This window comes from Colletotrichum abscissum (genome assembly GCF_030869225.1).
Source record: "Colletotrichum abscissum strain IMI 504890 chromosome Unknown Scaffold_1.1, whole genome shotgun sequence".
Taxonomy (NCBI): domain Eukaryota; kingdom Fungi; phylum Ascomycota; class Sordariomycetes; order Glomerellales; family Glomerellaceae; genus Colletotrichum; species Colletotrichum abscissum.
Window position 1 is genome coordinate 1,599,887 of NW_026849987.1, and position 27,584 is coordinate 1,627,470.

General features: G+C 54.5%; 7 protein-coding genes across 7 annotated transcripts; 3 read left to right on the forward strand and 4 right to left on the reverse strand.

Moving 5' to 3' along the window:
- Window positions 1-1,393: 1,393 nt before the first annotated feature.
- On the forward strand, window positions 1,394-2,284 carry CABS01_00494 (uncharacterized protein; the record flags this gene model as incomplete). Its single annotated transcript, XM_060533875.1, has 2 exons — window positions 1,394-1,942; window positions 2,045-2,284. 2 exons carry the CDS (start codon window positions 1,394-1,396, stop codon window positions 2,282-2,284), a joined length of 789 nt encoding a protein of 262 aa, XP_060406389.1.
- A 360-nt stretch (window positions 2,285-2,644) lies between these two features.
- Window positions 2,645-3,337, reverse strand: CABS01_00495 (uncharacterized protein; the record flags this gene model as incomplete). The annotated part of the gene is made up of 1 exon (XM_060533876.1): window positions 2,645-3,337. The coding sequence occupies one exon, from the start codon at window positions 3,335-3,337 to the stop codon at window positions 2,645-2,647; it is 693 nt and encodes a 230-aa protein (XP_060406390.1).
- Window positions 3,338-4,436: 1,099 nt separating this feature from the next.
- On the reverse strand, window positions 4,437-5,058 carry CABS01_00496 (uncharacterized protein; the record flags this gene model as incomplete). The annotated part of the gene is made up of 3 exons (XM_060533877.1): window positions 4,437-4,724; window positions 4,818-4,949; window positions 5,008-5,058. The coding sequence occupies 3 exons, from the start codon at window positions 5,056-5,058 to the stop codon at window positions 4,437-4,439; spliced, it is 471 nt and encodes a 156-aa protein (XP_060406391.1).
- Window positions 5,059-8,224: 3,166 nt separating this feature from the next.
- CABS01_00497 (uncharacterized protein) lies at window positions 8,225-13,796 on the forward strand (the record flags this gene model as incomplete). The annotated part of the gene is made up of 4 exons (XM_060533878.1): window positions 8,225-8,286; window positions 8,365-8,517; window positions 8,609-13,331; window positions 13,782-13,796. 4 exons carry the CDS (start codon window positions 8,225-8,227, stop codon window positions 13,794-13,796), a joined length of 4,953 nt encoding a protein of 1,650 aa, XP_060406392.1.
- Window positions 13,797-14,823: 1,027 nt separating this feature from the next.
- Window positions 14,824-17,092, reverse strand: CABS01_00498 (sodium/hydrogen exchanger 3; the record flags this gene model as incomplete). Its single annotated transcript, XM_060533879.1, has 5 exons — window positions 14,824-15,959; window positions 16,016-16,675; window positions 16,732-16,878; window positions 16,948-16,977; window positions 17,047-17,092. The coding sequence occupies 5 exons, from the start codon at window positions 17,090-17,092 to the stop codon at window positions 14,824-14,826; spliced, it is 2,019 nt and encodes a 672-aa protein (XP_060406393.1).
- A 3,164-nt stretch (window positions 17,093-20,256) lies between these two features.
- Window positions 20,257-22,233, forward strand: CABS01_00499 (general alpha-glucoside permease; the record flags this gene model as incomplete). Its single annotated transcript, XM_060533880.1, has 1 exon — window positions 20,257-22,233. The coding sequence occupies one exon, from the start codon at window positions 20,257-20,259 to the stop codon at window positions 22,231-22,233; it is 1,977 nt and encodes a 658-aa protein (XP_060406394.1).
- Window positions 22,234-23,279: 1,046 nt separating this feature from the next.
- Window positions 23,280-25,966, reverse strand: CABS01_00500 (uncharacterized protein; the record flags this gene model as incomplete). The annotated part of the gene is made up of 2 exons (XM_060533881.1): window positions 23,280-25,741; window positions 25,816-25,966. The coding sequence occupies 2 exons, from the start codon at window positions 25,964-25,966 to the stop codon at window positions 23,280-23,282; spliced, it is 2,613 nt and encodes an 870-aa protein (XP_060406395.1).
- Window positions 25,967-27,584: the final 1,618 nt, after the last annotated feature.

Below are 27,584 nucleotides of genomic sequence, written 5' to 3' on the forward strand. Positions count from 1 at the left end.
TTCCTATTCCTACTTCTTCATCTACGGCGCCATATGCCGCTGTTGAGCCTTGAACAAGTCCTATAAAAAAGTTAATATTCGCCTCTACACGTTTACACAAGGTGGTCTAATGGGTATCATAGTTGCCGGCTGGAGGACATCGGTAGAGACGGGGGTTCTCTTGTGGTCAAGAACCACTCCGACCTAGACGCCAAGGTCAGAGTAAGCTCATAAACTTGCCAGCGTGATCATCATTTTCATGTGGAGGAGGAAGCTTGAGAGTGTACATCCGGAAAGTTTACGGTGATCCTCCTGATGCTTCACGTATTGAGCGACGTAGGTTCAAACCCGAGCCGCATCGTCCATACATATCCGTTAGTCTACCTCAGCATACAGAAGAAGCGCCTTCAAAGTCACGAGATAGCGAGCCTTGACTGGACAGGGTGTTTGCACTCAAGATGTTACGCGATATCAATGCTTCACTGAGCTCTACCGCGTCTGCCCCACATGAGCTCTCTCAAGCTCCCATCCGGGGCTGTGGTGCTCGAAAAACCGGCTAGTACCAAAACCCTTCCACCTCTTGCCGTGTGTGTACGCGCGACAGATATCAGTCCTGGTCTGCCTCCGAATGTGACCCTTGCGGCGCGTCTTGGGACGCAACCCTACTCACCTGCCTCCGGACGCCAGACTTGGCGACGGGACAAAAGGCGACTCGAGCGGCACATGATGCAGAACAAGCTTTCCTTGGCTGATGGTGGCTTTTGATAAACGTGGTCACTTTAGGAATCTCAAGGTCATCTACACCCGTAGAGTTGCAGACTTTCACGCCACGATATCATGCAGGTCTTTTTTTCTTTGCAAACATTGCTTCAACATGGGCCGTGGACACGTCAAAAGAGTGCTTCTCAATCAAGGTTTCTCGTCAGACCAGCATGCCCTAACCACAGAATAACGTAATCCCCTTTTCTTGTCCCATGTTCATGTTCGTGTGGGGGTGCGTAGGCTTTAAACTCCATACAGCCTAAATCTCCCGTGCATTCAGATTTCCCCAAATCAACGTCTACAGCTTATACGATGGGATCGGAGGGTGCTGTCCGAACAAATGCGACGTAGATAAATAAGCTTCCCCCTTCACCCCCTTGAACATCCCTGGCTAGACGGTCCGTCCGGAGTGTGTTTATATTACTCGTGACCTATTCGTGCCTGAAGCATTACCCCCTTTGTTTGCTATAGTTCGCCGACCTACTATATTCGATGTCGTGATATTTCCCCCGTCCCGGGTTGCCGTATAGGGCTCAGTCTGTGAATGATATAAAAGTGGTCAGCCTGTCGGGCGACTTTTGGGATAATTTTGGTATCGCCGGCCAAGCATCACTCGTTCCAAAATCCCCTCAACCAAGTCCAACCGCCCAAGATGAAGGTCACCGCCCTCCTCACTCTCGTGCCCCTAACCTCCGCCAAAATCCTCTGGGACGGCCGCTTCAACGACCTCAACACCTCGTCCGACCTCAACAAGTGGTCCTGGTCCAACCAAGTCGGGCCCTACCAGTACTACATCCACGGGTCCGGCGACGTGACCAAATACGTGAACCTCTCGCCGTCCTACAAGAACCCGGCCGACACGGCGTCGAAGCAAGGCGTCAAGATCACGCTCGACAGCACGGCCTACTGGAACGGGCAGAACATGCGGCGCACCGAGCTCATCCCGCAGACTAAAGCCGCCATCAACTCGGGTAAGGTGTGGTACCACTTCAGCATCTCGCGCAAGGACACCAACGCGCCGAGCATCTTCCGCGAGCACCAGATTGCGTTTTTCGAGAGCCACTTCACCGAGCTCAAGAGCGGGTGGATCAGTGGCGAGTCGGCGACGAATAACACGAACCTGCAGTTCATGGTGCAGCAGAAGAGTTTGTGGAAGACGGAGTGGAAGCCGGATGTGTGGCACAATGTCGCCTACGAGATTGTGAGTTTGACTCTTAAGCCCCTTTGTTTCTTGAGTATTGGGGAGTGAGGAAAGTCCCCCACGTCTCGAGTAGAAATATGAACTTACACAAATGTGTTATAGAACTTCTCCAGCGGAAGCGTCGGCTTCTGGCACTCTGAGGGCAGTGCCCCTCTGCAGCAGGTCGTGGCTCCCGTCTCGGCCTCGACGTCGTCCAACGGCGCGGACTGGCATCTGGGCGTTCTCGAGCTTCCCCGTGATGGATACGCCGACACCAATGAAGATTTCTACTTCTCTGGCGTCTATGTGGAGGACACCGCTATCACGACCTCTGTCACTGGACCTGGTGAGTCTACAGTGTGAGAAACCTTGTGAGTTGAGTGAAATTGACACGGATGTGAGCAGCCGCCTGAGAGAAATTTCATCTCACCAAGAGAGTAGGAGTAGGGTCAGGCTCAAGGGGAGGTCAGACAAGACGGCAACATCGTATACACTTCACCCATTCTTCAGTACATATCACTCGTTCACGTTCACGCATATAAGGTTGAAAAATCAGTATTCTTTGGTTTCCATGGCAATCTTCTTTCTAGAAACCAATTTGAGATCTGCTTCTTCGTAGCTTCTCCCGCCAAAACATCCGCCCACCTATGTTTCCAGACTAACTGTCTCGTGTACCCGTGGAGTTTAGAACGTGTGAAAGTCGTCGCTGTTTACTTCTTGCCTTCAGTAAGAACTCTTGCACGTCTTCGTCACCATAGTTGTCGGCACGGTAGTGTCGTTGTCAACAGCTGTAGGAGGCGCCTGGCAGGCTCCGAGAGAGGTACGTGTCATGCCAGGAATGGGACCGAGAGAAGGGTCGTAGCCAGTGACACCAGCCCAGTACATGCAATACTGGGTGTTGCTGTCACAATACTCGTACTCGCAGTTGACCGAGGGAGTAGGCGCCAAGGTGATGAGAATTTTGTTGATAGTATCGCGCTTTCGATTTCCAGCCTGGGTAGGAACGATGCTGCACTTGCCAATGGAGGTAACGGTCTCGCCAGGAATCGGGCCTTCAGTAGGATCCCAGCCAGTGATACCAGCCCAGTAGGCACAAAGAGAGGTGCTATCCTGACACCATTCGTGGTTGCAATCAATAGTGGTAGTAGGGATCGCCGAACTCGTGGGGACGGAGTCTGCTCTGACGTTGTCCTTGATGGGGGAGACGACGAGGGTGCCTTGGGGCAACAAGGATCTCAAATGAGTGGCCCTGGAAGCGGTTCCAGTGAGAGTTATGAAGTCGGTCTGGGGTGTGGCGATAGACTGAGTGTAAGTAGCGTGACTGGCAACGTAATTGTCGTGGATGCCAGCTACAAGACCGGCGCCGGCCAGCAAGAGCACCGTGGAAACGGTGAGGAAGATGACAAAGTCACGCATCGTGAATATTGAAGCGACTGCGTTGGACTTGGTGAAGAAGGCTAGATGTTTGGTCAGTGTGTGTTGCGTTTAGAGCTGGCTTTTGTACTTTCACCTGGGGCTTACCGAGAAGGAACGAAGTGTAGAGAATGACAGTTCGGCGCGTCTTTCTAAGCTGAGACTTGATCTATGATGAAAGAATGGCCGAAAAGAGTGAAGTTGAAATATCGCGAGTTGACTGCCGCAGAAGGATCGGAAAAGACGCTGGTGATGGTGGTGTGAGACAGGGTTCAAACGACAAAGTCAGCGCAGCGCAAGGTCTTTAACCTCCTGCTGAAATCGAATCAAAATGTCTACTATTGAAGAAAAGAACACTGCAGGTGTAAGTGTGTTGAAACGGAAAGAAGTTGAGTTGATAAGGCAGTTTCAGACTCATGAATGAGCTTCGCAGTTGCCTCGTTCTTCTATCTTAGATGCAGTATTTTCTCACGGAAGGAGTAGTTGAGTTATGTAGAACAGAAGGAGCCCATTCTGAGACCGATTCTGCCGTGAGAGTGCCGTCTCACGAGACGGGAGGCTGTGATACGGAATTGTGATACTTCCGCCACTGTTGGACCAACATTCTGAAGTTCAAAGAAGCTTAGCTTTGAAATGTTAGGGCTGACGATGAGGCTTTCCAGAATCGTTCCACTATGGGATTGGTGTAAGGTGACCTCAACCCACGTTTTCTAGTCATGCTAGCTTCGTACGAGCTCAGAATGAACTGAACCATTTCCCTTCCGGATGGACATCGTCACGATGTCTGTCACTTTCACAGGTGGCTTACTGCTGTCTCTGACCATGTACGACGATGGCGCTGGATCGTGCGTCCCGAAAGAAGCCCGTCAACTTGAAGAACAAGCTTTGTGCGCCCGCCAAAGGCCGTTTGCTTCCCGCTTTTCATTATGCAACATTGACGCTGATTAAGGACAGGCTCATACAAATAACATTCTACTGCACGTGAACATGCAACGTATGACACTGGTGAAGCTGCTTGAATTGGCGAAGAGAAAAGTTTCATTAAACGCGGCAAAGGTTGTACCATGCGCCGCTGAGAGCTATCGACATCAAATAGCCCGGCTTAGGAAGACGCCAACTGCGTAGCTGCCTTAGCATACAACGTAACGGTGATGGCGATGCTGGCAAGCCAAGCGAGACTTCGCAGGGGGCCGAAGCTACGGTTGTCCTGCAGGCGGACGTAGATGATGTTGTACAGGGCCCTGGAAGCGATGTAGCCCAGTGTCAAGACGTTAACGGTCTCGGCGTCTACCCTGGCAAAGTTGGCGGCGACCACGGCGGCAGAGTAGAAGCCGAGCGTCTCAAAGGCGTTCTCCGATGCGGCCTTGGCGCGGAGAATGCGGGCTTTGGCCTAGAGATTTCGCAGCCTCGTGTAAGATGATGGGCTACGGTATCTGGGGAGGAGGGCAAGGTCCCCTCTGAAAGGAAGGGTTGCTGTTCTTACAATCTTGTCTAGCTTGTCATCGGCCACGACACTAGTTTGGAGCTTTCTCGGGTTGCAGAGGTCGTAGTGTGCTCCTGCTCCGGAGACGGCGTAGACATTGGGCAGCATCGCCATGATAAAGGCGGCCGGAATCTGGACGCGAGGTTTAGCCTGGTGGTCAAGCTACATCGCTTATGGATACTTTACTGACAGTGTAAAGGGAGAGCCCCTTTTGGGCGAGGTCCAGACCGAAGAAAGACATGTTGGCGGCGGTGCTTGAATGTCACGTTGAGCGATGTTGGATGAGTTGGTTCACACAATGTTTTCACTTGGATGGTGAGGAGGCACGGAGGGTAGTTGTATGACTACACTAAGGCACGGAGTTGACCCTTTCAAGATCGGAAGGACGGCGCGAGTTAGAGCCCGACGGGACATCTAAAGAGAGACACGAACTCGGGGAGGAGGGGGTTGCGCCGAGGCAGTCCGGTCGCACGGGTTGCTCCGAGTTGGGAAACCAGTACGGCACGGTTAGTATGGGGGCCTAAAGGGACAGCTACCTGTGAGAGCTACGCACAATAGTCTTCCCGCACTTAGTTGACAAGAGACGGGGCCGCGGGAACGCTGCCCACATTGGGACCTGGTTTGGCCGAGTGGTGATGACAGAGTTACAACAAAAATTCGCATCGTCGAACGGGGACTGCAACATTCGATTGGCCAGCTACAATTTCCCCCCTCTACCCCTGTTGAAAGGCAAGGGCGAACTCGTGGAGTGGGAATCGTGATGTCACCCGAATCGGCATTTCATAGGCACCGACCAATCCGATGCTGTTTTCTTGCATAACTTTGCAGGATTTAACGTTGTGTAAGAAACAAAAAAGCCGGGCCTGTCATTGGGCCGCTGGGGGGACGGAATAGCATCAAGCAAACCAGACACAAAACTTCCCACTGCGGATTTCTTTTCACCGGGCTGTGTGTTTGGGTGATTTGGTGCGCCCACACATGTTTTGATTTCAGCCTCCATGTTCAACGTGATAAGGAATAAACATCGCTTAACTCATTGTCGTTGAATCTCTCTCTTTGATTATTTCTCTCTGTGTGTTGTTTCCGATACCTGCGGGGGAAGCTCAAACAAGCTACCGACGTCCGTTTCGTTTCTCTTTTCAGAGTTCTCTTCTGAGAGAATGCGATGTCTTGGCAGACGCACAATCTGGAACCTGCAAATTCAACCTTCCGGAACGGATCAACTACGCCCTCTCACAATCGAATCTTTGGCAGCCTATGAGATGAGCCTCTCACCCAGAGTGTTCGCCAGACTCACGGCAATCGCTTTTTATGAGAAGTCTCTCAAAGAGCATGATTACCTGCTCATTTGAATGCCTTCTCAATATCACCAGATACAACCTGCGCTCGATGGCTGCACTGAACTGATGATAAGTCACTCATCGACGAACAATGAGAGTGAAGGTCTTACTGAAAGTGCACGAGCGCCATACCCAAAGCATGTCGCATTCAACGAGCCAAGCAGTTCGATGGAGTGCAGGATGAGTATTAGCTGACTGTCTTATGAGAGGCACTTTGTGGCACACGAACGACTAACAAACATGAATTGTACGTTCCCGAATGAGAGAACCTTTTCAAGTTGCTGACTTTTCCTCTTCCAGCGCGGCAACTCGGAGGTATGCGACTGACTCGAAACTCACGAACCTTTTTTAGCAGAGCTTGCCCCGCGACTCCGCGACGAGACTATTGAATTCGGGTGTGCGCTGGGCTTTGGAGTTTTTGGGACGAGCACTCACAAAGCGTCCATGGGCCCCGACTCATGCTCCAGGTCTTATCCTGGTTGCCCGACTTCAAGATTGTCGGGCAACGGTCATCAGAAAGTTGCTTTGCTCGCCAACGTTCATCGAATCAAGTGATTCTGGAGTCGAAAATTTCGTCTCATTAAGGGCCAGGTGCGATAGGGTGTTCATCTCTATGGTCCTCAAGTGAGGTTGGAAGATGAGAATTGTCATCATTTACACTGCGCCGGCGTCTTCTCACGGCCTGTTGGTGCTGTGATCGACAGCGATGACGATCTCCCAAAGGCAGAATAAACGAAATCTTCCACCACTACCCAGCCCGACAGCTTTCCAGCAAAGAAAGTCGCATTGCTGGAAGCGAGCCTCGCAGGCAAGGGCCCCGAGGCTGGAAACATCAAGAGTGGGCTCTTCATGCCTGCGACCAGGTAAGAGGCGATGGCAGAAGAGAGAAAAAATAAAGCTCCAAGAGTCCAAGCCCGGGCATCCTGGGTTTCTGGGACTTCCAGCATCCAAGCAAACAGCAAGCGCAAGACGCTTGCGCCGGTGGAATGTGACCACAGCAGGGATGCTGATGAGATTGGATGCCAGACGGACCACACACAACGTGGGAGAATTTGGGTTGGTCTAGACGAAAACAGCATGGCGGCAAGAATATGCACACACTCACTCACTGACTGATTCATCGAGCGGAATATGTCGCCAGCCAGCAGCGGCAGAGCAGACTTAACTGGTAGCAGCACACTTTGGCCTGTTCAGCGGTGTTCCATCTGGTTCTGATTTCAACCATCGGCAATCCAATGTGCATATTGCTAGGTATTGCAGCAGAATGGGTGGGAGGGAGCCTGGGGAAGTTTTTGAGACTCGAAGGTACTTACTTACAAGCGCCTTATCACTTATGCAGCCACTCACCACCTTAGGTCCTAACGTATGAGAGCGAGAGAGACACCTGTCCCCAGCGACATTGAAAGACCTCATCATCTTTTGATGTGCGGACGGGCAAAAGGGCGGGTGCAATGCACCGGCGCTAGAAAAGGAAAAAAAAAAAAAGCACTGAACACTTCAGGTCGTCCCCAGGTCTCCAAGTTACCCCCAACAGACAGACCTGATGGGCAGACACATCCATCAAACTGCTGCAAGGAAGCGTTGCTGCGTAGCCTGAGTGCGCCGCAAAAAGTTGGAGGGTCCGGTCCAGGCGTCCCCATTGGAGAGACTATCTGGCGTGAGAGATTACCGCACTGTACTATCTCCTTTTTGCCTCCCCCGGTCTTTCATCTTCGCACCGCCCATTCCCCTCGGCTTTCTGTTAAAGACGGATCCATGGCCTCCTCCCAGGCACAGTGTCCAGATTCTCCGATAACAAATAATTTTTCCCGGGGTGTCTATCAACCCCCCCAATCTAGCAACTGCCCATCAGCCTGTGACTTCCAGAATCACCACCCGTCCAGCGGCGCCCGTAGACCGACAATTTTCTGGTCGACCATCCACGACGGAATTCAATCGCGATCAATTGCCACCACGCACCACCACCACTTTCATCACTTTTGATCGTCGATTTCATCTCCCCAACGCGAGGAAATCATTGTCGACATCCCGTTTTTGCCCAAAACGGATGTCGCGGCAGCTCATGACATGACTGAGGTCGGGCCTGCCGACCGCTCCAGGCTTTTGCGATCCAAACGCGATGAATTTAGGTCAGTTACTGCATCGATCGGTAGAGCTTAATTGTGCGATTCCAACGATATAATTTTCGGCGTGTTGACATTTTTCAGTTCAATTGTAACGTCGAGGAAGCGGAAGCTCCGTCAGCTCTTCGCTGTCGCGACCGAGGGCGATGCACTCCCCACAAGCGACTTCGCGAATCCCGACGCGCCGCCAGCCACCGCAGCCGAAATCCAGTTCTTGCAAGGCTGCGATATCTCACAGTACGTTTCCCTGTTCTTCTCGCGCTTTTTTGAATATTTTTGGTCGCGTATGGCTCTGGTTGTTGCCGCTCGCCGCTTACACGACTTACAGAGGACGAAAGCTCAATGAAGCGAATCTTCCTGCTCGACCTCAACTGCGCTACGATGTCCTAAGACAGTCCCTCGATAACTCTGGCCTCTTTGCACCCGAGCCAGCGCCTGCTCCTCCCGCAAAGCAAGACGCTTCCCTCCCCGAGCCCCAAACGAAGAGCGCTCCTGCGCCGTCGCCAAAGCCGGCTGCAGCTGCATCTAGCGATCCGAATGGCGCTGCATCTTCACCTCGAACACCTGCGACCTTTACCCTTCCGCCCTCACTTCCACCAAAGCCCCCGACGCCTGTGCCTGCTGCGGCGACGCCGAATCGACCCGATGCTTCCAAGCCGCCCACGTTGGCTGCCTCAGGTCCGCCGCCGCCATCACCTGTAGTCGTGCCCACGAAGAATCCTTTGCACGCATCGCGACAAGATGCTACTGAGACAACAGGTGCTGCACTTGTCGAAAAGCCCGCCTCAACACCCCTGCGAGAAAACCCGAATGGCATCCCGAAGAAGACCGAACCACGAAAGGGCGATGCGCCAAATGATGCGCCTACGCAATCCGTTGTGAAGCCACCCGTCGCCCAGCTGCCCGCTCGTCCAGACTTGAAGAAGGCCGAGGATACGACCCCTGTGGCTTCCAAACCTCCAGCCGACTCAGCAAAGGTAGTCGACGGAGCTTCATCGCCAGGCTCAACGACGCAAACGGCCGCGACTCCCGCTGTGCATGATGTTTCGACTGATACGAGCCCCGAAAATGAAGGTCCTCAGTATGTGGAACGGCAGGCGACATCTAATGAGGGGGCGACAGCAGACAGTGCAGAGGAGGCCAAGGGAACCGAAAGCGGTGCTTCCCCTGATGAGGATTCGCTCAACGGCAGAATACCAGATGGGCCCGAAGCGCAGCTTCTGCAGGAGTCTATGGCGATGGGCTCTAAGCCAACACCGCCTGTGATCGAAACGCCCGCGAAGAAAGCTTCGTCTCCCACGACACCTGTGCTACCCGCTCCACCTGCGGTTGAACTGAACACTACAGAGCCCACCGCCGCAAAGGTCACTACACCAAGCGCGGCCCAGACTGCTGCTCCCACCGCCGAGCCGCCTACGGACCCGTTGGCCAAGGAAATTCCGGACAGCCAGGAGTCTCAGGCTCCTGAGAAGATGGATGTGGATCAACCAGCCGTGGACCAGTCTGGGGGAAAACCTTCCGTCGAGGTACAAGAGGCACCTGTTGGGCCCAATCATACAGAGACACAGACTCCTCAAGCTTCAAACCAGGCTCCACAGACGCCGCAGGATCCAGAGCGAGCGGTTACTCGAACAGCTTCTGGCACAATTCGACAGAAGTCGGTGGCCGAAATATTAGGAGGAACAAGCCCAGAGACTCAAGTGACTGCCAAAATGCCAGCAAGCCAACTCACACCTCTCACCTCCACGCCTCAGTCTCCGCCTTCGAGGCCAAAGACATTTGCCAACAAAAAGAAGGACAAGGAAAAGGCAAGAAACAAGCCTTCTGAAGTCGTGTTTGGTAAGCAGACCAAACGATCAGCAGACAAGTCTTTGGTGCCTAGCCAGCAGAAGCAAAGTTTTCTGCCGACAGACGACTATTTTACACCACTCTTTGTGCAAGGTTTTACGCAAACATCAAAGTGGATGAAGCCGATAGAGGTCATCCTCAACCAGTCTCACAAAACGGTTTCCACCCCAGATGCCTACGTCGCCATACAAGACAATCAGGCATGTCGAGTGCTTCGTCGTGTGTATCACCTGCAGCAGCATGACAAATGGTCATTGCGACAGCCAAAGAGGTGTCCGGAGCCTATCCGCCCGGAATCTCATTTGGATGTGCTGCTTCAAGAGATGAAATGGATGAGAACGGATTTCCGGGAAGAAAAGAAATGGAAACTTGCTGCTGCTCGGAATCTCGCGCACGCCTGCGCCGAATGGGTTGCTTCAAGTGAGGAAGAACGCAAGGAGCTCCAAGTGCCCGCGTACATTCCGCCCAAGGAGCAGCCAGTCCAGCCTGAGACTGAAGGCGATACATCCATGGCCGACATCTCGTTGGATGTGATCGATGCACACGCAACTCCCGAGCTGGTACCTTCAGGTGACCTGGATTCACCCGAACACGTCGAAGAGTTACGGGAGGAGATTCTTGAGACTGTAGCCCCGTCTGCAATCTTTGCTCTGGAAGATGACGACGTTGTTTTTGAGCTTCGAAGTTCACCGACCGCAGACCAGCTGCTGCAGGAGCTTCCGATGTACGGAACACCACTCAAGATCCCGGCGTTTGATTTCACTGTTCCCGAATTCGACCCCGATGCGCACTGGCGTCGCCCTGCTCTTCCTCTGAGCAAGTACGTGGAAGGCGAGATGAAGCTTTCTTCAGACGGACCCCCGAGAAAAAGGAGTCGATACCAGTATGAAGAGGAGGAGGAGGATGATGACGAAAAGGTCGTGTTCGGATCCCAGCCCGCAAAGAGGATGAAGTTGCCACCGCAGAATGCTGATGTGGCCCTATTCAACCCCGAAATGAAGCCCATCAGAGACCGTCTCCACGCCGGCCATCAGTTCCGCCCGCCGGCGGAATACCAGATGCCCATGCAAAGCTTTTACGAATGCCGCAGCCCCTCGCAATGGACTTTGGCAGAGGATGACGAGCTGCGAAGCCTGGTTCGCGAGTACTCATACAACTGGTCGCTCATTTCCAGCCTTCTCACGCCTAGATCCGTGTTCACATCCGGAGCTGAGCGGAGAACGCCCTGGGAGTGCTTCGAGCGTTGGATCAACCTGGAAGGCCTTCCGACGGACATGCAGAAAACGCAGTACTTCAAGGCGTACCAGAATAGGATTGATGCTGCCAACCGTGTCATCTTGCAGCAGAACCAGATCGCGCAGCAACAAGCTGCCGGCCAGGCAGCGGCGCCGACAACGCCGGTCGCAAGACGCAGACCGTCAACGCCGCTCAGGGTTGAGCGACGACGCAATCAGAAGCATCTTACGCTGATTGATGCTATGAGGAAGCTGGCCAAGAAGCGCGAGACTGCGGCCCAGAAGCAGCAACATGCCACCCAGATGGCAGCCATGCGAAAGGCGAACGAGGCCGCGCAACCCAGAGGACCCACCAAGACACCTAGGGATTACAGCTTGATGAGGTGGGAGCGCGACCAGCAACTTGCCGAGAAGGTGGCCCAGTTCCATCAGCGCCAGGAGGCTCAGAGACGCATCACCATGCAACAACGAGGTCAGGTTGCCGCCCAGATCGCTACGACACCCGCCGCAGGCCAAGCACCGGCAGGCGTCGCGGGTCAAGTCAACGGCAACATGGCTCGTCCCAATATGCCTAATCAGCTCGCTGTTCCGGGCCAAGCAGGCCGAGGTCGCATGCCCATGCAGGCTCCGACCGCCAATATGGGCGGGGTTCCTGCTCAGATGAGTGGCCTTGTGCCTCCCATGCCGATGAACGGGGCGCAGACGGCTCAGATGCAGGCGGCTCTGCAAGCTCAGCATAGGATGCCGATGCCCAACCCTCAGCCTGATGTTAATCTCATGATGCAAGCGCGGCGTATCTCAGAGCAGCAGCGACAGGCTGTTCAGCTACAACAAGCTCAACAGCAAGTCCAGCAACAGGTCCATCAACAGCAGCCGCAGCCGCAACACCAGCAGGCCCAACAGCAGCAACAGCAACAGCAACCGTCTCAGCAGCAGCAGCAACAACAGCAAATGCACCAGGGAACACCGACGTCTCATGCGTCTCAGTCTCACTCTCCGCCAAACATGCGGCCCGCGTCAGTCAATGGCGTCCACGGCGCCAACGGCGTCAACGGTGTCAACGGCGTCAATGGTGTGAACCAGCAGAGCTTCATTGCCAATGCTCAGGCCAATGCCCAAGCCATGATGGCATTCAACGCTGCTAATGGTGGCGGGGTGGCTACGTCTCCTGCTGGTGGTCTCCATATGCCCAATGGCACTTCGGGCTCACCTCGCCCTCTCACACAAGTGCCGCCGGGCATTCAGCAACAGCTTAGCAACCTGGAAAACCAATATCGGCTCAAGAACCCGACTTGGACACCTGAGCTCGTGCGACAACATGCTACAGAACACCTTACTCGCCTGATGATTCATCAAAGGACGACCATGTCGCAAAATGCCATGAATGCGGCTGCTGGCGGTGGAGGCGCTTCGTCTCCGGGTATTGCCAACGGCATCGCTGCCACGACCAGCCCGCATCAGTATGCTGCTCTTCTTAGACAGCAGCAGCAACAGCAACAAGCGGCAGCAGCGGCACAGAATGGTCAGGCTAAGAATGGGCAACACCAGCAAGCTCACCAACAGCACCATGGCCAACAACAGGCACAGCAACATCATCAGCAGCAGAATGGTCAACAGCAACATGTGCAGCCTCAGCATACTCAACACCAGCAGCATCAAGCGCGGCCTCAATCCGCACAGCCTCAGCACACGCCGCAGCCTCAGCAGGCTCAGCAGATTCAACGGCCTCAGTCAGCTCAATCGGCTCAGGCTCTCCACGCCGCACAGTTGCTCCAGGCCCAGAAGCTACAGCAAGCTCAAAAGGCCCAGCAGGCTCAACTTGCGCAGCAAGCTCAGAAGCAACAGCAGCCACAGCAACAGGCCCGACAGTCGCCACAGGTCCAACAGGCCCAGAAGGCGCAGCAATCGCCGCAAGTTCAGCAGGCTCAAAGAGCGCAGCAGTCGCCGCAGGTCCAGCAGGCTCAAAGGGTGCAACAATCACCCCAGGTCCAGCAGGCACCAAAGCCACAGCCATCCCCTCAGGTTCAGCAGGCCCAACAGCTTCATCAGGCACAGAAATCACCGCAGGTTACCCAGCAGGCTCAGCCGCCTCAGCCGTCCCAGCAGGCTCAACAGGCCCAACAGGCTCAACAGCAGACACAGCAGAAGGCTCATCAGCAAGTTCAGCAACAAGCCCAGCAGCAGGCACAGCAGCAGGCTCAGCAGCAAGCCCAGCAGACCCAACAGCCGCAAGCCCAGCAAGCTCAACAGCAACAGCAACAGCAACAGGCTCAGCAAGCCCAGCAAGCTCAGCAACAGCGCCAAGCCAGTGGAAGCGCTACACCATCTGCTACGCCCGCGCCATGAATGGGTACCAAGGGGGCGCGTTCACGGTTACATGAACGGCATCAAAATCACTATGCGAACAACGACATGAAGGTCTATCGAGAGTAGGAATACCAACCGCCAAGGACGTGGCGGGAGGACAGGCATTGAATCACCATGCCAAAGGAGGCGTCGCGGAGGTCGCGGATGGACTTGCCCGTGGGAGAAGAAGGGCACACACATCCTGCGTAGTCGTCGCACCGCTCGCTGGCCCCCTTAGTTTCTTTGGGAACTGTGGGTTCGTTTTCATCTCTTTCTTACCTGTTTCTCGCTATGAGTAGACGACGGCGTTACTGATTAGACGAGGGTTGGGCGGGGAACACGAGAGGGGGCCAAAGCGAGCGGTTTTTTTGCGAGCAGACGAAAAAAAACAACACCTTGTACATAGAAAGAGAACACACCATCCCACAATTGTGAGAGATTCTCGGCTTGGTTCTTCTTCCTTTTCCCCCCTTAACCCAAAGATGAGAACGAAAGCAACTTGGCACGGAAAACTAGGTTGTATATAACCACTTTGTAATGCCGAAGACGAGAGAAAAGAGAGGTGGCGGCGGCGGCGGCGGCTGCAGCAGCTGAGGGGATGATGGGACGAGAACTCATCTTACCTTTTGCTTTTTCTAGAGATGGGGAAAAGGGGAGCGAGCATTCGGCTGCCGACGGAAAAAGGCACAAGATGCAAATGAAAGAATTAAGAAAGTTTTAACAAAGATACCTCCACTTCATACCCTGTTCGTGTGAGATACTATGGATTATGACTCAAGTGCAGCCGTCACCTATTTCACATTGACAATATATGTTCAAGTAAATTTTCTCTTTTTCATCAAAGTTTTGCCAGCTGAAATTTCTCATGGCCGCAGGCTACCTGCGGCCAAGCTCTCTATAACATTATGCGCCCAAAACGCCCGTTTGAATGCGACTTTACACTTCCTGGCATCGCCTCGGAGTGCGTGCGTGCGATACATGAACACGTGTCTAAAAGCAACAGGAAAAATAAAACCCAGCAAGCCCGCCCTTCCCTTCCCTTGATGACATATACAGAGAAAGAAATGACCATGGAAACGAAAGCCACACGCCATTAAGCGACAAACCACTAGTCCTAGACCGCACCCGGCCCGGAGCCAGAGCCATTGCCGCGGGTGTTGCCGTCAAGCAGTAACGTCGGCTTGATGTAATCCTCGTCCAGCTGCCTGAACAGACCCGCCGCGTCCTCGGCCCCGTGGCTGAAGAGCTGTCTGATGGCAGTCGTCGCTGAAACGTGGTGAGGCGCCACCGAAGTTCCGGCGGCAGGCTCGGTCTGCGCGAGGAGACCACCGGCAGAAGATCCGGTCGCCTGCGAGGCTCCAGGCGTGACCATTGGGCTTGTGCGACGCGGGTCCCGACGGGCTGGGGGCGGGAGGTCCGACGTGTCGATATCGCTTCCTAGGTCCGAGTCCGTCGTGTTGCCGCTCCGTCCCAGCAGATCAGACCTCTCGATCTCCGAATTCTTGCGACTGAGACTCGATTGTCTCTTGACCGGGTTCGGCGAGTGCGAGCCCGAGACATAGCTGCTGCGTTCGGATCCCACCGTTGGCCGAGCGCCGTTGCGCGAGGAAATGTTGTCCAGCGACAGGCTGCCGTTCCGCCTAGGATTATATCCGATGCCGGTGCTATTGCGCTTGACATATTGTCCGCCGTTAAACGACTCGATATCGAATTCGTCGTCACTGTCAATCTCATCGACGACCCCAGTGCGGATTCCTTGGATCTCCAGCATACGCGCCGTCGTGCCGCCAAAGATGATGACCGTTAGCACCACAACCACCAGGACGGTGGCTTTGAGCGCGTAAGAGTTTTCGCCAGTAAGAAGTGCAGCAAGAGCGACCCCGACAGCCCCACGCAAACCAGCCCAGAAAAGCATCGCCTGATAGTTGTAGGGCAATTCATCGCTCACCTCTCCTCCGCCCCTTCGGCGAGCCCTGTAGCGAATGACCCAGTTGATGAGGCGAGACAGGGGGAATACCGCTACCCAGCGAGCAGCGCAAACAGCGCAAACAGTAATGATGATCAGCAGCGGTCGGAACTGCAGCGCATTATCTGTGAACAGCGCTAGACCGAGGTAAATGAAGATGAAGTTCTCTGACAGCTGCGCAAGGATCTGGAAGATGAACTTGGTCGTAAGCTGGGTCCGACGAGACATGTTGAAATAAGCGTAATGTTTCAGCGTTATACCGCAGAATAGCAATGAGACAATGCCTTGGATGTTGTTAGCAATATGTTGATGCAAGGCAGGGAACTATTGAGGATCTTACCAGACATGTGGATGCCATGCGAGAAGAAGTAGGTAGCATACGCGATCAACACAACTAGACAACTCTCGTTCTTGGGGTATCGTCGAATGTAGGTGAGTTTCAAAAGCAATGCCGTCATAACTCCGACGAGCACACCAATCAACAAACTTCCAAAGAAGACGATCAAGAAGATGCCGATACCCTCGAAGAAGCTCAAAACGCCGAGCTTGGAGGCATCGCCTTTCTTGTACTTTTGCGCCGTCTCGAAAATAACAATAGCAATGGCGTCGTTGAGGATCGATTCGCCAAAGATGATGGTATACAACTTGGGGTCCACCTTGTATGAGTTGAAGATGGCCAAGATAGTGACAGGATCGGTGGCCGACAGGGTCGCGCCCACAGAGATGGCGTCGACGAAGGACATGCTTATAGACTCGACTCCTGTCAATGCATAGAGCCATAGAATGAGGCCGATGACGACAGCTGACAGAAAGGTTCCGGCAAAAGCGAACGTCAGGATGGTGCCCATATTCCTAAAGAAATTGGCCTGGTGTAACTCGTAACCGGAAGCAAGGATGATCGGTGGTAGTAGTAGGTTGAAGAAGATTTGGTAGTCGAAGCTAATGAGGTTTCGGATCGAATCGCCAGAGGTCACGAGCAAGAGCAGTCCCACAGTCATTCCTACGGCATGCGTTAGAAGCCATCGCGTACTAATTTGATAGGCGACGGGGACGAACCTGCAAAGATGGAGATGACCGTCTCGTGGACGGCCTCAATCTTCCTCTCTTGGAGGAAGTAGCTCGTCAAGAAGGCTGTAATGAGTAGCATGATGGAAATGAATAGCGCCCATGCGGCGAAGATCTCCTTCTGTGAGCCATCGGAGCCTGGATGACTTGCAGTCAGTCGCAATGGTCGGGAGCGCAAGGGCTGAAGGGGATCTGGTTGGTACTTACCTTCAGGGTCGCCCTCTTCGGCGGCACGTTCTGGCAAAACAAAGTCAGCTTACGCAGCCTCGAGGCCTGCGAGAGGCAGAGCGTTAACATGCAACATACGGACAAGGCGCAAGGCCGTTCCCGCAATATCCGTCGCGGATATCATATCGTAATGGCGGTTTCGCGACGATGTGGTTGTTTATGGGTTGGTGACGGAGTAGGATCCAGAGTCGAGAGGAAAGCTGGGCGACCGGCGGCTCGCGGGTGAGCTCCGAGATGGGCGGATGGCGATCATCAACAGGGCAGCTCGTCGTCCTACGCCGCAGGGTTGTGAGCTGACGACGAGAGTCTCTGGGTCGGTAGCTCTTTTCGAGATGTCGCCGAGTTTGAATGCCAATGCGGTCGAAGGACAGGCAGACTTTAGCAAAAGGCCAGTTCTGATGTAAGGTTCGTAGAGGTGTCCACTAGAGGTACAGACAGATGCAGCGCAGGTCGACAAGCAGGACGGGACGGGAGCCAGCCACTGGTCGGAGGCTGCAACACTGCGCAATGGCAGGAAGTGGCTCTGGAGCGATGCGGTGATTGGATGGGTGCTGTTTGACGGGCGGTTTTGCTTGCGTAGCCTCGGCGGGGTGGTAGAGTTACAATCGAAAGCGGGCGCGTGTCACTAGCTGATGGCGGAAAACGCAGCGCCAAGCGCAGATCTTAAAGTACCGGGTACTGCGGGCCCAGGCGATGTTAGCCTGTATCCGTACGGATAGTGTAGGGTATAAGGTAAGGTATGGTAGCTCGGGGCCGAACCCGGTGAGACGGAGTGGTGGACACGTCGAGGATTGGGTGCCTTACCTTTCGGCCACTTAAATTCCGATAAGACTGAATGTGCCGTTTGTGTCAAAATGTGACTGTTATTCTACTTCTTCTCTTGTATTGCATGAATAGTTGCTGTGTTGCATATCATACCTTGATGCATAATGAACGTCAGCAGCAAGGAGTGCAGTCCACCTCATGCAATGGAAGTGGTAGGAAGATTGGGCCGAGCTTGGCCGCTGCCTGCAGGAAGCATGACTTCATTTGACACGGCACGTGCTCGTGAGGACCAGTTGAGGTCGACGATGAGGTGCCCCACCATGGGTCGGATTCTATGTACAAAGTAGAACTCGGGCAATTACTGGGCCCAACACAGCTGAGCGAGCACCTCCATGGGCAGGCAGTAGGGTTCCATGCCACCCATTGTGGCATTGCATTGCCTACAGACGCAGTAGGGTAAGCATCGTGGGATCTGCCCTATTGTGTACGGGTTCTCCGCAAAGTGAGAAAGGCCCATTGTTTTCCCCAGCTTCCATGTCCGCGGGGGCCGTAAAAAAGATCCAGTGGAAACAGTTGTAGGGACCATCCAAGCTGAGGGTGTTGTGGATGTGGACTGCCGGTAAGACATCTGACACTTGAGGGTGCTGTGGCAGGACTTGTTGGGAAAACCGGGGTAGCACTTGATCAAGATCCCTCGTGAGGGCTCATCAGCCGGATGAAGGGCACCGTCAGCCGGAGACGGCTGTTCTACCACACGCAGAGACACGGGGTTGCGATCCGAGGGGGGGGCCAGATGAGTGAGATAGGCAGATGGTGAGATGGTGAGGTGGTGCCCTATCGTACCTGACTTTTGCCTGAAGATGGCGTATGCAGCGACCACACGAGGCCTACCCGTGTCTGTCTATGTTGTTGTAATTTTTGTCAGAGAGCAAGTACCGGTGGAGGATCCTATGCACGCCCATCAAGTCTGTTGTGTTTTTAGTGTTCTCTGTCCTGGTCTATTCCCATTCTGATTTTTTCCCAACCGTGAGGTGATGAAATAGCAACGTCGGTGTGCAGATTGTCTATCCCGGGTAGCAGCAGCAACCCATGCAGTCCAAGCCCAGGTAGGTACCTAAGAAAGGCGGGCGTTTCGTCTGGGATAACTACCTCAAGGTTGGGAAGTCGGGACTGGAAGATACCCCTAAAAAGATAGGAGGAAATGTAGCGGCCCAGCATCTCAGTACTCGGTGGAGGTGAAGGAGCTACGGGCATGACGTACTGAGTGCGGGGGCCACCCCGGGAACAGGCCAGGAAGCAAGGTCGACGGGTGTCGCTCTCTTTCACCGTCTCTGTGCGATGCCATCGCGACTTGGGCCGTCACCTCATGCCCATAGGCAGTGTGTGTTAGACTCTCGGCCCCGCCATTTTCCTGTCTTTCTTTCTTCCGTCTTCTTCTCTTTCGCCCTTCCCTCTCGTCCGTTCCAAGCCATCTCTTCTCCTCTCTTCCTCATCCGGAACCCGCGCCCTACTAGCCGTGGAAAATCCCATCAATTCCACCACTCAACTTGCTCGGAACCAGGCGAATAAATAATAACATCTCCTTTCCCTTCCCTCCCCCTCACCATCTCTTTTCAACGTTGCATGTGTCTCGACCATCAGTTGCTCTTCCTTTTCGCCACGTGCAGTCTTTATCCATCCGACCACGCCAACCTAACCTGCCCGAGGTCGCATTTAGCTGCTTTCCCCGTCCAGTCTCAGGCTCCCTAGGCCATCAAGCAAAGAGACGGATCGAGACAACGCTTCAGTCCGTTCACCATCAACACCAGTTGTATTCGTATCTCATTCGCCTCTCTCCGCCAGTTCATCTGCAAATTCGCCCCTGGTTCTATCTGCCACTGCCAGCAGTCCCAAGACGGTGCATTTGGCTGCCGCTCTCCCGCTGTCCGCTACATTGCTTGTCGAGTCGAGACTCGGAACCAGGCCTATTCTTACCCTAGTACTAGGTACTCGGACATCCAGGCGCAACCCTAGCACACCACCTCAACAGACGGTACAGCTCCTCATTTGCCCTCGCCTGCATCGAACCGCATAGCCTGGGCTCGAATCAGGAACCGACCTGCACCAGACAGTTGGTCATTCAGCCAGGGCGCAGTTTCCAGCCCAGCGAATGACGCACACTCCTGCCACCGCTCTGTCATCGTCAGAAATCGAATCACCTTGTACCAGCAGCCCGTGTTCGGGGGTCTCGTGGCATCCTCCTACTTGACCGCGTGACAACACAACTTCTTTTTCTGCCCAACCCGGCAACGAACAAACACTTGTCATTGCCATTGCAAATTCGATCCGCCATTTATATACTCTTCTGTCGCCTGTCAATTAGCCGACCCAGTCCAAAGGTTCGTCAGTCAATCGATCGAGCCGACCTCCCCGCATTGAACGAACGCTTCCCCAGCTTGCCCCGCTAGTGGGCCTGTCCGAAATCGACTTTCCGAATCGCTTCACTTCCGAGTCGTCGCGGCTTGACGCTCAACGACCGAAGAGATGCCTTCATCTCAGTCTCAGTCCCCCAGGAGGGGCCGTCCGATGCCATCAATCGCCCAGAGCACCGAATCTGCACCGTCGAATCCCAAGGAGAGAGGCGTACGCAGTGAGCGATCGCCGCTGCTCTCCTCCAACAACGACGATGAAGGCTACTTTGATCATCATGCGGTACTGGCAGCGCAGCAGGAAGATACACAGCAAACCAAGAGCGTATGGTACCTGATTCTCCTGACCATTAGTATCGGTGGTTTGCAAATCGCCTGGTCTGTCGAGTTGTCCAATGGGTCTCCCTATTTGCTATCCCTTGGATTGAGCAAGTCGCTGATGGCCCTGGTGTGGATTGCTGGCCCGCTTACCGGCACCTTGGTTCAGCCCTATGTCGGTATGCTCAGCGACAATTGCCGACTCTCGTGGGGCAAGCGGAAACCCTTCATGGTTGGCGGGGCTATCGCGACTATCATCTCTCTAATGTTCCTGGCATGGACTAGAGAAATTGTAGGTGGTATCATGAGCCTCTTTGGCGCTGATGTCGAATCTGTCGCCGTCAAGAACACCATTATTTGTGTGGCCGTGGTGGGCATTTACGTCCTCGATTTCGCCATCAACACCGTGCAGGCTTCTATTCGAGCTTTCATCGTGGACTGTGCTCCGGCTCACCAGCAAGAAGCTGCCAACGCCATGGCGAGTCGCATCACCGGTTTCGGAAACATTGTCGGCTACATTGCTGGCTACATCAACCTCCCTACGTACCTTTGGTTTTTGGGTGACAGCCAGTTCAAGGTGCTATGCGCCATCGCCAGCATTGCCCTTGCGGCGACTATTGCAGTGAGCACCACGTTGATCAAGGAGCGCGACCCTCGACTGGAAGGCCCGCCAGCTTCGGGCAAGCCTGGTGTGTTCTCCTTCTTCGGCAAAATCTTTAAATCAATCAAGCGTCTGCCGCCTCAGATCAGGAGGGTTTGCCAAGTCCAATTATGCGCATGGGTCGGCTTTTTCCCGCTTCTTTTCTACACCTCCTCGTATATTGGTGAGATTTATGTTGAGCCGTACCTGGAGGCTAATCCCCACATGACGCCGGAGGAACTCGATCAGCTATACGAAAGAGCAACTCGTATCGGAACCTTTGCTCTGCTCATCAATTCCGTCGTCAGCTTGCTTACGAACGTCTTTCTCCCCTTTTTCGTCGCACCCACCTACGACAGTCAACCACTTGGTGATCTCCCAGGAGACAGTGACAGTGGAGAGTTCGGTGATGAAAAGGCGTCTTGGTTGGATCGCCTGCAGATCCCCGGGTTCACCCTAAAGCGGGCTTGGTTTGCATCTCTGATTCTCTTCTCGGGCGCCATGTTCTGCACCGTCATTGTTCGTACGGTAGAAGCAGCCACGGCCTTGATCGGTTTGGTCGGAATTACCTGGGCAATGACACTTTGGGCACCCTGGGCCATCATCAGCGCTGAGATCAGCCGGAGGGATGCAAAGATTCGCCAGAGAAAGCAACGGCAATTCAGCCCCAGCAGAGGCGATGGCCCGGCGTCGCCCTCCACCGTCGACTCTACCGCCGACTCAGACCAGACCGATTTGAGCGACAGTGAGGAGGCAGACCAGGCCGGCGTCATTTTGGGCATTCACAACATGGCCATCGCTGCGCCCCAAATCATTGCCACCGTCGGATCCAGCATCATCTTCAGAATTTGGCAGAAGCCTCGCGGTACTCCAGGCGATCACTCCATCGCTATCGTATTGGCCCTCGGCGGTATCGCTGTGCTTATCTCTTCCTTCTTCGTTGCGAGCATCAAGGAAAGCGCCTCCTTGCCAGCAGACGCCATGGTCGCGGCCGAGGAGGGTGATCCTGCCACTCCCGGAATCCGTCCCGGCACGGGTCGCAGCCGCAATAAGAGCTACGAGCATCTCCCGCGAGCCAGTATCAAGCGTGCGACCCTCACAAGGAACAAGAGTTTTGGTGGTGCCGAGTATTAAAAGTGCTTGGAAATACACTCATTTGGCGTTGGGTTTTGCGGCGCTTGAACGAAGGGGAACGAGGTTTCCACTTTGTAATTGGGTTGGATTTGGGAAACATGCAAGGAGTTTGGGCATATGACATGACCACCGAGGCGGAAAAGGGTTTGCCACGCCACTTTTTCTTCTTCTTCTTTTCACTTATGAATTCTCGAGTTGGGATGTTTTTGGATCGGTTCACACGGAGCGCATCAAGGGAGCAACAGCGATGGTATGACGGGGAACGCATAGGGGCGATTTTCCTTTTGTCCTTCACCACCACTTCTAGAATGCGAGAGGAGGAAGGGGTCATGAGGCTGTAGACCACACGATACATAAGAAGCAGCTTTAGCTGCTTAGAATGATAACGGCACGCAGCCGACACAATAACATTCCAGATGCAGCGATGACCATGTTCACTTGCGTTGTTTAGCGATACTGTGCGAGGTTACATGTAGACATGAAATATTGATGGAGTGATTCTTATTTTATTTTTTTGTCCAATTATACCCACACCTCATCCACCATTCTTCGCGTTATTCTTCTCGTACAATCATCTCATTCGGAAGGGTGGCCTCCGTCCACCCTCCCATACATTTATAAAAACGGCAACAACACACGAGAGATGAACAGAGTCTGATTCTCTGACTCCCACGATGTGTATGAGAAGATGCCCCCCCAACCGGTTTCATGCCGCAAAAATCAAACATGACCAAACTCCTTTCGGGGGGTTCGAATTTGAACCCCCCGACCCAATGCATTCTTTCTCATTTCGTGTTTCTTCTGCTCTCCTTCGCCTCATAGCTTGCTGTTCTGCAATCAGATCATACTTACCGAACCCTGTTATGTTCGGTAGAAGAGAAAAGGGTTCAATATTGACGTCGTCTCGGTCGTGATAGAGGGTAATATAGGCGGATGAGGTGTAATGGACCTCGTGTGGAAAATGCGTTCGTCGTTTGCGCTTGCGGCTGTGGCAGGGTTTTTCTAAAAAAAAAGCTCTTTTTCTACCCCTTACTCTAGAGGCAACTTTAATCAAACATGTCGGCGCCCGTGGGGCGACTCGCGCTGCTCCGTCTACGCTCCTGCCTGCGTCTACGACGATTATCGGCTGCTGCGGTTTCGACGGGGTTAGTCTTCAGATTGTCTGCCGCGCTGGGCGAAGGGCTCATTTGGCTCCATGTACCGTGGGTATTCTCGCTGCCTATGCTCGAGACGTTTCCTTCACCCATCATCACGCCCGGTGGCGGCGGCGGTGGGCCGCCAGAGTAATATGCCGAGTCTTTCGGTTGCCGCCCCGCGGCGAAAGCAGGGTTCGGCGGTGGTAGACTGCCGTCTCGTCCTCCGCTCTCTGCTAATCGTTCTGCTGCTGATTCTGCTCTCCTCTGGCTCGAGTCCCGACGGTACCGCCGTCCGCTGCCGACTTCGCTGCCGTAGAGACTGCTCACGGATCCGGCCCGCCTCCTCCTGTCCCCGCGCCTGCTTGCCGCGGCTTCTTCCTCCGTCAACCTCCGCAGCGTGACGTTCCTATCCTTGTCGTCATGGACTCGGACCTTAACGCTCACAGGTTGCGAGCGCTCGGACTGGGCGCGGTGGCGGCGGGCGTTCTCTTCGGCGGCAAGAACGCTCGCTGATGCGACGGCGGCGGCGGCAGCTTCTTCGCCGGCCCGCCTGCGTTTGGATGAGTCGCGGCGTCGGGGCCGGCCGCTAGGCGAGCCGTAGACGTCGGTTTCGGATTCACGGTGAAGAACGCCTGCTGGGTCGGGAGGCATTGAGGGCATGCTGATACCGGACTCAACGACTTCGTGTCTGGAGTAAGTTGTGCGGGAGTGGTCGCCGACTGGGTAGATTCCTGGAGCGCCAGGTGGGGGTGGGGGACCGGCGGAGAGGGGTGGCATCGGTGGGCCGCCGTACCCGGTACCGGGAGGTCGAGGTTCCAGTTCGGAGGATTCGGTCATTTGTGTGATCTCGGTGCTCAAGGCAGACATGGGAGGTCGTGGCCGACGTCCGCTCATGCGGCGGGAGCCTCTCCGATCGCGGGAGGGCGAGTGGAAGCCGTCTCCCGTGTACCTCGAGCCTGTGATACCAGATCTCATGTCCTCCTCTTCTCGGATTCTTTGCTCCTCGGCGCGCTTCGCCTTCCGGTCGGCCATTTTCTTGGCGAACCATCCTAGGCCCAGGCCGGCGAGGATGCCCTTTCCGGCCCCACCGGCGGCGGCGGGCTGGTCTTCTCTCCGTCTGGATGGGCTGACGTATGACGAATATTCCGAGTCCTCGAAGCTGTACTGCGATCGGGTTCTGGCGTGTGGTGGGCGGTTGGTTCGCGGTTCAGCGGCGCTCAGAGCCGCGGCTGCCGCTGTCGGTCCTCCAGGTGCTGGCAGGATGGGGCCGTCTCGGGGACGCCTCGGTGGCGGAGTGTCCTCGGTCCAATCCGTGTAATCAGTGTATTCGCTCGTAGCAGGGTAACTTCGACTCGGGCGGCGTCTCGGGGTCTCAACAGATACGGCCGAGTACTCTTCGTCATAAGTACGCTTTTCCTTGCGCTTCATCAGGTTCGACACGAGTTTGCCAGCGCCTAGGACAGCACCAATGCCGGCCAGCTTAGACAGGAAGCCTCCCGACTTCTTGTCATCCCGTCGAGAATCGACTTCGGTGAACTTTTCATCTTCGAGGTATGTGCCTGAGCCCCGTCTGGATGTGAGATAGCTCGCGGATCCACGCCGGGAACCGATAACCTCCGGCCCACGACTGCGGCTCCTTGATCGCGATCTCTCCCGGCTGAGCTCCTTCTCCTTCTCCTTGTGCTTCTTGCGACTGAAGAGAGCGGCAATGGTCGCACCCGCGGCGAGGGGCGCCAGCCATTTCCGGTCCTTTTTGGTCTTCTCAGTGTAGACGTCGCTGTAGTACTCTGACTCGGTGATGCCACTCGGGCCTTCGGAGCGACCTCCACTGATGTAGGTCTCACGGCCACGGTGGTGGTCTGCACCCTCGGCGCGGTAGCTCAGGATAAAGTAGATGAGGAGCAGAAAAGCCAGCCAGAGGGAGAAGATGATGAAGGTCCACTTGGGCGAGCCGTACAGGGTCAGACCGAGAGGAACCTGGATGATGCCGAGAAGCGCAATGAGTCGACCACTCCAGCGGTGAAACATTTTGCGGAGCGAACGTCCCCTAATATGTCTCACAAGCCGGCCGCCGATGATTTGGAGGAGGAACATGATGAAGATGGCGAGGCCGATTGCGTGGTGGGGGTTGGTCCAACTTCTTTCGGGGCCAACGGCGAACCAGCCCAGGACGAAGACGGCGACGAGCATGAGCGCAGCGAGGATATTGAGTTGGGCATGGTAAGGTATCGCGTAGCCTGGTTTCGCTGTATAGAAGCGGGCGGTAAAGACGGATAATGGCACGATGAGGAGGAAGATGATGGCGGCCATGACGCCGTGGGCGAGTACGAGAGTATGGTACTGAGCGACGGTCGAGAAGCGATTGCCCATGCCTGTGGGTGGTCGCGTGTTAGTCGGGCAGGCTGCCACAGCGAATGCGCCGTGTTTGAGAGTAAGGTATTCTCACCATTGTACTGCATCGTCTCAAAATTGAGGCCGACGAGGTTAGGCAACAAGAATGTGTTCTTGCTAAAGTCCCAGGTACCATCACCAACGGTCATGGTGTTGGAGTCGTAGGAAGCGACGCCGGGCGCCGAGAACCCATCTGCCGGCGCCATGATGGCGACGACGGGCGAAGCGGACCTTCAGTTCGGGGTCGATAGATTTGAGGAATGCGGGATTGTCTGATTGCGTTTGGTGTCTCTATCGTGGGCGACTCGACTCGAAAGAAAGGGACCCCCGAGGAATGTGTTTGTCTTGGAGGGGGGTTGGGAGGGTCCCTATGAGCCGGTCGGTGAGACGTCCGGAGGTGAGTGGGGGTGGTTTCTCGGTGTTGGTGAAAGTGTGAAGCAAAAGAAGACGATTATTCTTCTGCTTCAACTCAGAAAAAAAATGAAGATGAACAAAGAAATCTCTCAAGACAGACCTCAGGTACTATCTTTAGTGAAGAGAGACTAAGGTAAGGTAAGGCAAGGCAGGCGGTCCCAAGAAAAAAGAGAGAGACGGGCGGGAGGAGTGGGTTGGCCAGTCTGTGAGCTCACCACCCAGCGGCAGCAGCATCAACCTGGTTCCAGTTCCAGGTGTCAGCGAAAGACGGTCCTTGCAGACTCACAGACGTGGTTGCGCGGGGTAACGCGGTCCTCCTTGGCGCCACACCCCTGGCTCAGCGACGGTCAGCAGCTTATCGATAGGTTGAAGCTCTTATCGCACGTGACGGATTCCACTTATTTAGGAGAGTTCTCCATAGAATCGCGCAAACAGGTGGCTGGGGGTTAATTAATTTTTGGATGAACCTGGCAGGCGCGATTATCCGTACTTCCTAGGTACCCAAGTCTACCGTAGGTAGGTACGAATATACGTTCCTGCCTTTTCTCGATGATGGCGATTTTCTCAACACAGGGCAAGATGAAACGGCGAGGAAAGAAGACAACAGAAAGAAAAATGCAAGAAATGTCTCGGATGTAGCAATGAGTCATCTGTACCCGAAAAGAAGCTGCATCTTAACGACCCCCCGAACCAGCAAACAGATGCAGCAGCCTGTGCCTGGATGCTTCAACATCAAAGCGTTGTCGGTTTGTCCCACCGTCGGACACGTCAAGCTGCACAAGCGCAAGTGGCTTTGCAACGTCACCCAACCTCACACACACCTTTGCCCGACTCCGTTTTCCCAGCCATTCAATAAGCATCCATCTACGTACTTTTTGTTTCTCCTGCCTTCCGTTTTCTCATTGAGGCTGACATTCCGCATTTACCCCTGAATACGAGAGAGCCGCAAACCTGCATCACCTTTCTCCTTTTCCATGCATATCTTGGAAAATATAGTCACCGCCTTTTGATCCATTTGCCTTGAAATGCAGTTTTCTCCATCTTACACGGGCCGGTCCGCTTCTTCGCCTTGCATCTCTACTTTCCGAGGTCTTCGTCCTCCTCCCGTCTGGTCTCCGCCGAGCTGAGTTTGTTTCAAGAACAGACCGCGACTCTGAAAACATGAGGCTCGCCGTGGCCGCCACCTCGAGCTGTGGAGGCCTCTGGGCCGGTTTGCCAGGCCACGAAAAGAAGAAATCCACTGTTGGGCACGAACAACGTTTGTGTCACTCTCGGAGTCATGGACACTTTGAGAACCCCGTCCTCTTTCACAGACCACTTCGGAAACGCGGCGAATGCAGAAGGGAAAGGAAGAGTCATTCACTCTCTCAGCAAGATTCAGAATTCAGATTTCAGATATCACCATTCGGG